The 14440-nt window shown below is 34.2% G+C and overlaps 1 protein-coding gene across 3 annotated transcripts in view; it reads right to left on the reverse strand.

Annotated features, from left to right (window-relative positions):
* Positions 1-401: 401 nt before the first annotated feature.
* Positions 402-14440, reverse strand: part of SCN3A (sodium voltage-gated channel alpha subunit 3) — a 109829-nt gene continuing 95790 nt past the window's right edge. For all 3 annotated transcript variants that reach the window (XM_046019659.1, XM_046019657.1, XM_046019658.1), the window contains exons 22-28: positions 11963-12085; positions 9426-9698; positions 8240-8293; positions 7263-7400; positions 6069-6173; positions 4204-4474; positions 402-3703 (exon numbers count right to left, since the gene is read on the reverse strand). In XM_046019659.1, coding sequence (XP_045875615.1) covers positions 2508-3703; positions 4204-4474; positions 6069-6173; positions 7263-7400; positions 8240-8293; positions 9426-9698; positions 11963-12085 — 2160 coding nt within the window. In that variant the 3' untranslated portion in view covers positions 402-2507. The remainder of the gene's footprint in view (positions 3704-4203; positions 4475-6068; positions 6174-7262; positions 7401-8239; positions 8294-9425; positions 9699-11962; positions 12086-14440) is intronic.

Consider the following 14440-nt stretch of genomic DNA (forward strand, 5'->3'; position numbering starts at 1 on the left):
AATAACAAAGTATGTAACCTTTGCTACCTACCAAGAAATTTGGCGATGATATCAATAACACTGAGAGGAGCGGAGATTAAAATGCTGACAGCCAAGGGAGGTGATTGGTATTGACCACAATTGTCAATGACTACTATTATTGTTACTGAAACTGTAAGTTGAAACATGTGGATTTGATCCTTTGCACACAAAAACGTTCACAAAAATTTCTTTTCATAGCTTTTAGTACTTGGTGGATCATGTGTTAGGCTGTTATAAAATCCATGTGAACTTTTATGTATACAAATGTCAGATCAAGTACAGGTTTCATATGTATTATTTCAAACGTCCATCAATAAAAATAAAAGAGGCCAACAAATGAAATATAATAAAAAATGAAATATTTATTCTTTTGGCTCAATAATGACGTAGCTCACCATTCTTTTTAGTAGTAGCAATTCCCTGCATGCAGTTCATTAGTACACTACAAGTAAATAGTTTTGTAAAAGGTTAACATTAAACTTTTGGTTTGTGCAAAAAACAAAAATTTATATCATGTTAGTAACTGCACAACTTTGCCACTTTGTTCATGGCTAAAAAGGACCGAGCCCATGTTATTTCTCTAATAGCTCTAATGTAGCAAGAATTAAAAAAATAAGACTAGTCTGCATAAGCAAATACTACAAAAGTTTGAGTAAAAAAAAAATTCCATGAATAATGGGTAATATTGAGGCAACCATAGTTGGTAAAAAATGATCTAAGTTTGAATATTGACCAATGTATCTCCTATTGGAATGGTAGAAAATATATTATAACAAAGAAATCCACAAAACCCATTGTCTAACTTTTATTTTAGGAAATTATCCATTGAAAAGTCTTATGGATTCAAAAGTTTGGAGTTGTGATTAAAAATAAAAAGCAAAAGCATAAAGTAAAATAAATTGCCATGTCATCAACCTGAAAATAATTTTCTTATGTACAAAATGCAACAAATAAAATTGATCATATTTTTACATTATTTATATTTAAACAAATTTTGGACATATTTTTAGCAAAATATGAAGTATAGGTTTTGACAATAGGCAGTATGCAGTGTGTTTCTTTGAAATATAGAGAGACACCATATGACACTCAAGTTGAATTAAAAATGCCAAAGTAAAGGTACTTTAACTGCAAGCTATTCTGCTTGACATACTGGATAGAGCTCTTTGAATTCACTCTATCGACATGTGACTTCTTCTAACCAAGGCTTGTGAAGAATGGGTTGAATAAAATAGAGCAGCATAGGCAACAGACATGCATTAGTGATAGTCTTCAAACTATTTATGTTTAATGAATGGTACAGGATACATCCCTGTTGGAAGCTTGCAAAAGACACATAACAGTGTGGTACATATTTGATTTAATAGATATTGTTTAGCAGAAAAAAGATATATATATATATATATATATATACACACACGTGTGTGTGTGTGTGTGTATATAATTGAATATATATGTGTGTATATATATATATATATATATATATATATATATACACACACACATATATATATATATACAATTCCTGCCCAAACATGTACCACAGGATAAAATAACTATTTACATAACAGGGGGTGTTGAATTGACATAAAATGTCAGCTTTGCTGAGAGTAGAAGATGGCAAAGCAAAACTGCAGCAGAAAGTGGGACAACTATTCTAAAGTGACACTTTAGATACACTTTTTCAAGGTTTTTTTCATTTTGTTTTTGGAAAGCATTTAACCAAATTAAATATAGAGCTCTGGAACTTAGAATAAAATTTGCACTTGCTGAAACAATATTTGCATAAAAATAATCCTTTAAAAATTAGAGGAGACTTTACAGGCACATAACTGTTCAGATATATAAACAAATGTAACAGACTAAAACACTTCCAAAATTAAAGCCATCTAGAAAACGGAAGTACCTGAAATTATTGACATTAGAATATTTTTTTCTGGTTTTGAGCATGAACTTTATTTCTCAAAACACTTTTGCTAATTATTTGAGAGACTTATGGAGTAGGAACACAGGGCTCTTATATGCTTTTTTTCTCAACTTAAACAGCATTTACAAAAATAGTGACATAGTATTATGAATAAACTATGAATTGGGGAGCAAGGGAATCCACTAGAACAAATTTTGTAAAAATATGGCAGATATGGAAGTTAAAAATAGAGTGGATGCAAGTACTGTACTAAAGGTGTTTGGTGTAGTTACAATGATCACTTTGCACAATTATCCCTACAGTCTAGATAGCCATTGAATTTCTCTTCAGCAGTGTCAGCTGGTAATGAAAACAGCAACCTCTTGTCAATCTTGTTGATACCCTGACTCACACAGTTGTAGTGATGGAGAGGTCACTGTCTTGTTATAGGCACTGACCATATGTATTTATTAAAACAGTCAGTTTGGCATACACCTCCTCTGGGAGTCCAGTTGACACATAGACTTTACCATCATAGGCTGTAAACAATTGATCACAAAGATAATTCTTTGTTTCTTTTTTACTTTTGATTTTCCCTGCCCTCTTTCCCTTTGCTTTCTTTTTCTGGTTTGTCTTTCTCAAACTTTTCTTTGTCTGGCTTTGTTACACTGTCGTAGGAAGGAGGAGATGTGGTAGAGGAACTTCCATCTGTTTTTTCTGGGGTGGAGTTTCCATTTAATTTGTCAATAATCATGTCTTCTTTGATAGGTAAGTCAATCCTTCCTTTAATTGCCTCTTTGTTATATTCACTTGATACCTTTTTTAACCTTTGTCTTAAAAGATAACATCTGAAATTACGCTGAATGATAGCAGCAGACACCTCCTCTTGTTTGCGTTTCAAAGTGGTTGTAATGGGTTCGTAGGAGACTTTGGAGGGGTTTGATGCCATGAACCGGTCTTCCATCTGTATTCGAAGGGCATCCATCTCTCCACTTTCACCCAAAACACGCTTTGTAAAGGCAAATAAAATGTCGAGGCAATGGATCCGGTCCCCACTGACCATGGGCAGGTCCATGGCGATGAGCTGGACTTTGTTTGGTTTGGCTATGAGAAGAGGAGGATCCAGGGCAGCTGCAAAATCAGAGAGCTTGACGAACTCTATAAACTGGGTGGCATCAGGATCAAACTTCTCCCAGACCTCATAGAACATCTCGAAGTCATCCTCACTCAGGGGCTCTGCACTTTCTTCCGTAGCAACACTGAAGTTCTCCAGGATGACAGCGATGTACATGTTCACCACAACCAGAAATGATATGATGATGTAACTCACAAAAAAGAAAATCCCCACAGAGGGGTTCCCACAGTCTCCTTTAACTGAGCTTCCAGGGTGAATTGTGTCAGGATCACAGTCAGGGGGTGCACTGTTGAGAATAGGTGCTAGCAGTCCGTCCCAGCCAGCGGAGGTGGTAATTTGAAACAGGCAGATCATGCTGTTGCCAAAGGTCTCAAAGTTGAACATGTCATCAATTCCAGCTTCCTTTTTCACATAGGCAAAGTTGGACATTCCAAAGATGGCGTAGATGAACATGACCAGGAAGAGCAGGAGGCCGATGTTAAACAAGGCAGGGAGGGACATCATCAGAGCAAAGAGCAGCGTGCGGATCCCCTTGGCCCCTTTGATCAGACGCAAGATTCGACCAATCCTGGCAAGCCGGATCACTCGGAACAGAGTAGGAGACACAAAGTATTTTTCTATCAGCTCAGCCAGAAACATGCCTGTGGAAAAATATAGAAAACAGCTAAACAGTGAGTATTTTATGTTTATATGAATGCTTTGTCTTTGCAAGGTTTATGAAAACAGCAGGATTTTTATGAGTATAAATTTTTACTAAATATTTGGGTCCACTCCTAGTATTAGTAATTGGATTACAGAATTTTATTAAATGATTCTATAATGTTAAAAACCGATATAGAGTTTTAGAAAATCCAACAATTAAATAATCTCAGAATGTCATGGCAATTTAAGATTATATACACTTGGTTACTATGAGGAGTTATCCGCACACATGAAATGTGCTGATTACAAAGATTATTTCTGAAATATCTAAATATATTTTCTATTTTTGAATACCGACATTCTTCAGTTAGAGGAAAAGGAGAGTGTAAACTTTAGAATTATACATATTAACATTCTCAGATCTAATTTCTGTGTTGTACAGCTATCAGGCTTTGGAGAAGCCTACAGTGGTACCTCTCTGTAATTAAACTATTCTTACCTACAATGGAGAGAATCACCACCACAAAATCAAAAATGTTCCAACCTATGGTGAAGTAGTAGTATCTGAGAGAGACGAGCTTTAGCACAAATTCTCCAGTGAACAAGATAATGAACACAAGGTTGATCCGGGACAAAACTAGAGTCATGTATTTGCTCTGGTCATCAGTTTCCACCATCATGGTGACCATGTTGAGGCAGATAAGGATCATGATGCTGATATCAAAGACTTGTCTAGTTACAAAATCAAAGACCATTCCTTGGAATTTGTTCTAGGAAGAGAGAGAGCAGAGAGAAGGTTAATAAATAATGATCCAGTGAAATTGCGAGTGAAGTCCTTCCATATGTGGCCACAAGATATATACCCTTCTCACATTAGTCCAAACAATTCTTTGTGCTCCATTTCTCTTCACATTAAAATATGAGGAGGAAATGAAAAAAGTCATAGGATAAGAACAAAATATTGTTCTTGGTATATTTAAGTATATTTGGTATTTTAAAGTTCCACGGAAAGACAAAACTCAGACATAAGTTGGTGACAACTGGCTGTTAATATGCATGGGCTTTGCTTGATTAAAAAAAAAACTATGATAATTTTCATAAAAAATTATGGAAACAATGAAGATTTACAAAGTAGTTTGATACAGACAGATTTTAGATTGATGAATACTCTAACTCATTTGTCAATACTTTAGGAATTTTGGTTTATATATTATTTCCATCTCTCCCTCCTTCAAAATATATCAGTCACTGTCTATTTTATTCTAACTTCTAACTATGTGTGTCTGTGTGTTTGTTATTTATCTGTCTTTCTTCAAGATCTGTTCTTTAGCTATGCTTCAACAAAAATGCATGACACTTTTTCTTTGTTTTGTTAGCAGTCATCTCAGGAGACACATACTTTCAAAGATTACTATACTCTTATGGTCATTGAATATAGTTCTGTTAGGAAGATAAATTTTTAATAATTTAGAATAAAAATATCAAATGAAATTTCACAACTTACTAAAAATAAATTTCATGAATTGACCAAGTTTCCTTCTTTTAAATATATTTAAATGACCTTCAGTAAAGCAGATTTGTGCCCTTTCGTGTATCCTGTTCTACCTCCCTGCTTTGTCGCTTTTAACCTCAACTCCAAAACTCTTAGAAATACGGTAAAGTCAAGTCATTGATGGGCTTCATGAGGGCTTGCCAAATCCCAGTTCTGGCAATTACAGGCTTTATGACTTTGGGTACGATTTTTGGGTGGGCTCAGTTTCCTTATTCCTTACCCATCTAAGAGATAAGTTATAGTATAAACAGCTCTGTGAACATAATTATTATGTCTTTTCATATATTATGAAGCTCTACAGAGTATGCATTCTGATTAAGTCTTTTTCTTTTTTGTGTATTTGGTGAAACAAACTATTTTGATGATGCCGTTTTCCTTCCTAAGAAGGTTAGGAGTATTTTCTAGTCATATGAATGGAGAGAACAAATAGTATAGAGGGAAGTGCTGGGGTAGAATGGGAGTTTTCCAGACTCCATTTATTTAAAAGGAACACGGTGCCATGTAACAAGATTGGGTACATTCCGGGAAGCGGTAGGTGGCAGCAGGAATATGAAGGCTGCTTTGGAAATAGTTATTGAGAACCTCAAGTTGGACTTTTTCAACTGACAAACTGTAAAGAACATTACCTCCTTTTTAATAATTTAGTAATTCTTATTGAGTGTGGCAGTTGTGAGTGGTGTTAAACAATATGAACTTCACTATTAGGGCCTATGATTTTTGGTGATGTCACTCAGTATGTTCTCCAAAGCACTCCCAACTTCATCATATGGAAGTAAGGCTTTAGAATACCAAAAGAGATGAGTAATTCTTACTGCTGGCCGAGGTATGGGCTTCTGAGGTTTCTTGGATCCAAGTTTCTTCATTGCATTGTAGTATTTTTTCTGTTCCTCTGTCATAAAGATGTCTTGACCTCCAAAGTAAAGATATAGTATAAAACCGGTTACAATCTCAATATGTATGACAAGAACACCAGTACAAAAATATTTCTGAGTCTTTAGTCTTTTCTCAATTTTTAAATGGAAGTTTTACCATTTCGTATATACGTACATACATACATACATATATATATATATATATATATATATATTCTGCTTTTCTCATTTATGTAAAATTTGGAGTACTTTACTATTATATAAAACCTATAATCACATAAATCTCTGATTAGTACAGGATTGTAATTTGATTATATTATATTTAGAAGGAGGCTCAGAGATCTCAAATATATTTTTGTGAAAGAAAAAGTGTTTTCTTAGTCCATTTCACTTTTGGCAGTTTTCCTTCTTTATTCAATAACTTTAAGTACCTCCCGTGTGCTAGAAAATGTAACTGTTATCAGAATTAAATAGATATATGAGATAACAATATCTTGTTGTCGTATGGAATAGGAAAATGAAGACAGGTGGAAAATGCATAAGGATATATTAAAAAATATTGCAGAGACCAAAATAAACTCTGAAGACTCAGAAACAGTCTTTATAAGCTAGGCCTTAACAGATGATTAGAGGTATGCTAGGCAAAGCATTCCAGGTAAAGAAAATACCCTGTATAAAGTCATAGAGGTACAAGAGCATGGCTTGCTCAGGAAGGGAAAAAAGAAAAAAAAATTCCTGTGGCTATGTGTGTAACGTATGATAGTGGTGACGGCAGGTATTGACTGAGGAATAGGAAAGGAGATATAGAAATGCGGTGTGGGAGAAAATGAGGCTAGAAAACTGGGTGGAAATGATTCCCGAAATTCTCTGTAAGCAAGGGTAAAGCATTAGAGGAGGCCCACTGGATGCTTTGAAGCAGTGGTCACAAAGACACTAAAGCAGCTCTGCAGAGGACAAACCTAGAGAGGAGCCACCAACTAGAGGCTGGAAACTGCAGCTGAACTGACCACATAGTGAACTGAAAAGAACATAAAAATAATCTAAGTCTGTCTTGACTATGAGTATCCTGACTATTTGGATGTACAACAGACAGAATCTCAGAATGGGGAAAGCTGAGAGCTGAGGAATACTTATCTTCTTTTTCTGTTGGTTGAAGTTATCTATGATTACACCAATGAATAGGTTCAGAGTGAAGAATGACCCAAAGATGATGAAGATGACGAAGTACAAATACATATATAGATTTTCTTCATATACAGGCTGAAGTTTTACCTAAATAGTATTGAAAATATTAAATAATATTTAAAAACATAATAAATACTTAAACTAAGTTAACAATTTAGTGAGTGTTTTTACTTAAATCTAGAGCTATTTTTGCCTTGCCCTCAGATACTGTTCTGCAAAAAAGTTATTTTTTCAAACTTATGATCTAGGATAATGGAAGTTTGTAATTTTTATGCTTGTTCTTGAATCTATTTTTCCTTTGTGGCTTACCTGTACATTTCCTTTAGAGTAAATAACAGTGGTATAACAATATTTTGAACCTATTTTTGTCTTATAAATTTTTTTTGCAGTGTTTTAAATTTGAGTCCGGATTGGTTCTTGAAGATATGGCTTTAATAATAGACCATCAGCTTCTAAGGGGAATGTAATATAAACAGATAGGTTCTGAGGAATTTTTTTAAATTCCCATTTTCAAAATTGAGTTTCCCTGAAACTTGCTTTTTTTTTTTCAAGATATTTTTGGAAGTTGCTTCACAAACTCTGATTTATCATACTCTCCAGGGATAAGGAGAGGCAAGCTACTTTCTCATGAGCAATGTTTCCATTCTTGAATCTCATTTATAGGCCAGTTTGATGTCTTCTGATCCCACGCAGTTAGATATCCTTTCACAGTAGATATCTATCTATCTACATATAGATATATCAGACATATATTAACCAAATACCATCTTTATTGACGTACATTAGCTTAAGAGGATCATTTCTGTTTGTAATTATAAATATTCTGATTGCATCTAGTATGAAGTTGTTGGTCATTCACTTAAATTATTACAAATGTTCACTATGGAAAATCTTGTAACTATTAATAGTATTTGAGTGATACTTACATCTCGTGAATCAACAGCTGCATACATAATATCCATCCAGCCTTTAAATGTGGCCTGTGAACAATACATATTTGAATTCTGTATAAAAACCTAATCCAAGAATGTGGCATTTACCATATGAAAATCTGATAGTGTTACTACAAGTAGGTTTTTGTATGATATCATAAAATTCTGTATGAAGAGATTGAAATGAATTGAATCAAGAAATTGAATTGAAGTAGAATATGATTGTATTTAGAGTCTGGAATTCATTTTCTTTTTCTTGGAAGATATTAATTTTTTTCTTACAAAAATTTAACTAGAGGCTTGGTTCATAGAATACCCATCACAGTCTCAAATCCTTTCTATACTGAAATATAAGTTCTGTGATTCAAACCTATGGTGTGTTTAAACACAACTCAGTTGTTTTCATTAGTGAGTTACTGTTTAGTTAATATGTGGTCAGTTAAGCCAAAATTATTAACATTATACATTTTGAAATCTATTCCATAAGATTTGTATTTCTGTAAATAGTAGAATCATACTCCTTAGACGTTGGTACAATAAATTTTCTAGCTAATAATTTATTTTTTTAATTTTTAATACATATTCTTAAGATTCATTTATTTATTTATTTGACAGGGAGAGAGAGAGAGAGATACAGAGAGAGAGAGGGAACACAAGGAGGGTGAGTGGGAGATGGAGAAACAGGCTTCCTGCTGAGCAGAGAGCTTGATGCGGGGCTCCATCCCAGGACCCTGGGATCATAAACTGAGCCGAAGGCAGATGCTTAATGACGAGCCACCCAGGTGCCCCCCTGGGCTAATAATTTGTACATTTAATTAATCACTAAAATATGTACATTGTTATTTTAACATACAAAATTGCTCCTTTGGCAATGATTGCTAAGGAAAACTAAAAACAGGAATAATGCAATAGCACTCAATAATATGATAAGAAAAAAAAACAGGAAGCAGGAAAATAAGGCCATACTTAACATACTAAAAGCTGAACACTGGGGAAACACATATTAAAATAACTGCGAAACATCTTAAAGTCAAGTTAAGCTAATAGTATAGGTGTTATTCCCAACTGCTTTTGTACTGTCAGATAATTTTATTCAAGCAAAGAACATCAGAGAAATGATCTTTTGTGAAACATTTTGAAAATGTTTCCAGAACTCATACAGTGGACAGTGGTAACTTACCACTTGAAGCAATGCAAGATAGCCAGCGCCAACATTATCAAAGTTTACTTTCACGTTTTTCCACCGAGCTTGCTTGCCAAGAGCCTGACAGTCGCTCAGATTGTTGACTTCACTAACTTCAAACATGTTACCCGTTGTCGTGTTAACACAGTGGTAGAACTTGCCAGCAAACAAATTCACACCCATGATGCTAAAGATCAGCCAGAAGATGAGACATACCAAGAGTACATTCATGATAGAGGGAATTGCTCCAACAAGAGCATTCACAACAACCTAGAAGAGAAAATGAGGATAAGGCCACTTACAAATTGCTAAAATGAAAACCATTCCTTTCATTTATTTATTTAATACTAAAATGGGTGCAAAAAGAGTTAAATAAAAATCTAGGTGGGTAAGTTGTTTCTCGTCATGTTTTCTAGGACATATTTGAAAAGGGAAAATAAACACTGACACAACTAAATAGCTAAAGGATTTAAGGAAAGCAAAATATACCAAAGTGTGAAAAGAAATAAAAACCTGATATATAGTAAGATGGAGTCAGAAAATGTTTGTATGCTGGGGAAAAAAGAAAAAAAAACGCATTAAATACCAACAGAAGAAATAATCATCATTCAGCAATACATTTTAATTTTTAGGAGTGTTAATGAATGATGATCTGAAAACATGGTTAAACAAACCCTTTGCAAATAAAGTATTAGTAATGTCTTAAATCTGCCTCCTCAGATCAAGTCAACTTTTTATGACTACGAAGATAGGGTTAAGAATTTGCAAGGTAAATTCTTTTTTTCTCTATTGGTAAATCCCATTTTTAAAAACTATATTAAATGAGATGGACATAAAAATATCAAATATGTCCTCATTATTATTCTAAATCTCTCAAATATTCACTTTAGGGTACATGTTACTTCATCAACCTAAACTGACCTGTTTCATGAAGAAGAAATCAAGTTACCTATTCTCTCATTAAATTCAAAAGCTTAAGATTAAGATGTATTTTGAAATCCCTAGGGAGACTGATAGCATCTTTTCTTATTTAATCTGATTAATAGTGGACTCTTTAGTTAAGCATTTATGTTAAATGAAACTATTGTTTTAAAATAATGTAAATATTATGTTAGAAATCAATACCAAAATTTTTAAATTGACATCAAAATCTGAAATCCAAAATTGTAAAAATTTCATATACTACTTGAATTTGATTTCTTTTAGAAATTAAGTTATATAATACTTGCCATGTTTCTTTGCTACTACAATTTGTTTAAAATGACCTCCACAAATTTTCTTATCAAATAACTGTGTGATACATTTTACTATGTTTCATAGCTGGAACATTAATTCCATCATATGATTGAATTAAAAATGCCAAACAGAATATTTTTTCAGATTAGAGCAAATTTATAAGTTTCTTATTTTGTTCATTGCTATCTTCCCTCAAAAAAGAATTGCTAATGTGAAACCATGCAAGCAAATGAGGGCTTAAGTAGTCTTAGTAATGGCAAAGATAGGTTTGAATAGAACTTGAAATTTTGTAACAGTTTTTATGAATTTTGTGACTTTTTTATCAAGTAGCACTGAAATGAAATTAGAATGTAAAACCAAATATTTCTTTGCTTACAGAGCTTCTGGAAAGTCTGGAGAGTGGTTTCATTCTCTGTGATGGGTGAATCTGTAAGTCAAGGTTGAAGTGTTTTTATTGCTCTAAACAAATCTTCTAACATAAAAGCCTTATGGCCAGGGAGAAATTCAATATCTCTGTGCATTTGCATGCTGGGTTAAACAAAGCTGGCCTTTGCTAAATAGTATTTCGAGGGGTGTGACAAGTGGTTGTGTATCTAAATAAGTGTGTACTTTATGTGTAAATGCAAGAAATATACACTAAGATGAAGAGGAAAATACATGTTGTGGAAAAAGTGAACCTCATTCAAAATGCTTACTTAAAAGAGCAATCTTTAAAACAAACTCCAGGGGTTGCCTGAAATGCGTGGTTAATTATTCTAACCCTTTATTTTGGTTGCTTATTAGAATGTACAGATTTTATCAGCGACTACAATTTAGAGTTGTTTTCTTGTACAACAAGTATTTTTGTTACTGATACTAATTGAAGAAGTAAAGCAGACAAAAACCATTTACCTTTCATTCATTACCAGTGATTTTTGAGGAATCAAACTGCCTATTGGGAATAAGAAAAACCCCTAGTAGGATGAATGTCTGTAGTTAAAAATCATTTAAGTATGTATAATAAGCAATGAAAAGAAATAAATGGCAACATATGTTTTTTGGGATGTTGTGAAAACACCCTTAACTATCGTCAGAAGACTTGGATTCCAGTCTTAGTTCTGCCACAAACAATTTCTGAGGACTTGTTGAAATAAACTTCGGTTTAAGGTGGCTGGCCTTAGTGATATCTAAGATTACTGCTCTGAAATTCTGTAATTCTGTGAAGTAAATATCAGAGGACTATGGTACCCGTCTGTATCTAAATCATTACCTACATTTAATTCTGATATGAATCATCAGAGAGATTTTATTCTTCTTACCCTCATGCCTTCAAACCGGGATAGAGCTCTTAGAGGTCTTAAAGCCCTTAATGTCCGTAGGGATTTAATGGCACCAAGTTCTGAGTAGCCAAGAGCATTGGCTACCAAGCTAACCAAAGAAACCTACAAAAAGAAAAGATATTAATAGTTCACCTGGAAATAAACTTTTGACTGAAGGCATAAGATATGGTGTCTGTTCTTTAATACCAACTAAATAAAATTCAGACATATCTTGGCAGCCTTTATCTTCCACATAGTGGGTTCATTTTATATTCATGTTATTGCTTTTCTTACCAATGAAAATAATCTCTGCCCATTTTTTTCCCAAAGATTTTATTCATTTATTTAACAGAGAGAGACACAGTGAGAGGGGAACACAAGCAGGGGGAGTGGGAGAGGGAGAAGCAGGCTTCCCACTGAGCAGGGAGCTCAATGCAGGGCTCGATCCTAGGACCCTGGGATCATGACCTGAGCCAAAGGCAGCTGCTTAATGACTGAGCCACTCAGGCGCCCCTCTGCCCATTTTTATAAACATGTAAGACCTTCCAGTTAGATATTTCACCCCACGGAATCCCTTTCAACCTGTGGATATACCACTGGTGATTTAGGATTTGGTTCAAAAGCCAGATCCTCCATGGATCTGTGCTTAAGATCATTAGTTGGAAATCATGTTTCTCTTCTGAACTTATGTAGTATCTTGGTTATGTGTACTGGAGGCTTTTCTCATTTAATAGAATCAATTGATTATGTATCTTCTTTCCCCCTGTTGGGTCACTTAAACTTTTTATGGGCTGGGATGAAACGTTCTTCTCTTTTGGTGCCTAATACTGTCTGGTTAAGTAAACTTTAGTCAATATGTGTTGGATAAATAAAAATAGAATAATTTTACCTGAAAAAATTTTATCAGACTATGTTGTAGTTTCATGATAATGAAGAAATGTTTATCTGAACTTCTGGACTTATAATTCATAGTGATAATACATCTTCTGATATTTATACATATACTAAATTTTACTTAAATATATGAAAGGTTAAAGAAGACATACCTTTTTTGAGAGGAAGAGATTTTATTTGCTTATTTTTTCTTTCAATATAATAACATTTATTGAACATACTGTATGCAAGGTTCTGTTTTAAGTGCCTTATGCATGTAAATCTTAAGAAGTAGGTACTATTACTATTGCCTTTTCACTGGTGAGGGCATTGAGCCCCCCTGCACCCTCCTTACCCCACCCCAAGAAAAGGGATGTATGGTAATAAGAGGTGGAGTTGGGTGGGTCTTGAACCCAGGTGATCTGACTTCAAAACCATATCTTAACATTTTGTATACATGATCAAAAATTTGTTCCTTATCTGAACCACAGAACATGGAAAATGGTTTGAGTGACTATCTTTTCAGTTCTTGCAAGGGCAGTACAAATGCATCTAGGACTTTCCTTGAGGCATAGGGAGGAGTTAATTCATTATATCCATGGGAAGGTTTAAAGGCATTGGGGCTTAATTTCTTGCAAGAAGGGAGGGTCATTGAAAATGAATCTATCTAAATGAATCCTTCCAAGAGTCTTGTGAGGTAGGATGGAAACTAATCTGCCCAAGAACACATGGTTTAAAGGGTGACATAAAAACTATAACTGAAGTTTTAGAGGCAAATGGAGCCACTCTTCCCTCATTGTTTAATTTAGCATACATCTCAGAGAATTTAACAGAAAAATAAATGACTAGTGGCAGGATAATTTATTGAGCTATTCATTTCTATCTACTTTTTGCTGCCACAGAAGACTGGAAAGATGGAAAGGTTATTAGAGAACGTGTGGGCTTATATTTTCTGGGCTCCTTTGCCTCGGAAGTATTAACAGCAGCTTTAGGCTTTTCGAGCTTCTTTCAGAATACTTCCCTTATGCTCTCCAAGTCCTTTATTTGAGAACTGGGCATTTAAAGGGAGGTGACTGCAAATTCCTCACAACCCAAAGTAAGAAAGCTTATGGTTTGAAAAGAAAAGAAAGGCAATGGCCAAAATCAGAGAGCACTGGATGGATAGGAAATTTGGTATTCAAAGGCTGCAAGACACCACTTCCATATAACTACCCCACAGTGGAGTGACTCTGTGAGTTTCTAGAGAATTGGGGCATTAGTGAATTTCTTTTAATAGACCTTATCCTATTTTGTATAGGACAAAAATTCATTTATTGAGTTAACTAATGCAAAAAAACTTAGTATACCTTAAAGGCAATTTTGAAATAAATATTTTTAAAGATTTGCAATGTATTTAAAATTTGAAGATACCAACACATATTGGTAGTGTGCTTTTTTACTTATGATCTCTGAGAGTAGCCAAATGACTAGTCTAAGAAAAGGTAACGAGGGGCAAGGCCATAACTAGAATTTATGTCTTCTGTTTTGTAGCCCAGGGTGTCGTCCACCTCAACAAACATGTCCCCAACCTTTCAATATATAGTATTTTTATCCTCCTCTCTTATG

Source organism: Meles meles, chromosome 9 (assembly GCF_922984935.1).
Source record: "Meles meles chromosome 9, mMelMel3.1 paternal haplotype, whole genome shotgun sequence".
Taxonomy (NCBI): Eukaryota; Metazoa; Chordata; class Mammalia; order Carnivora; family Mustelidae; genus Meles; species Meles meles.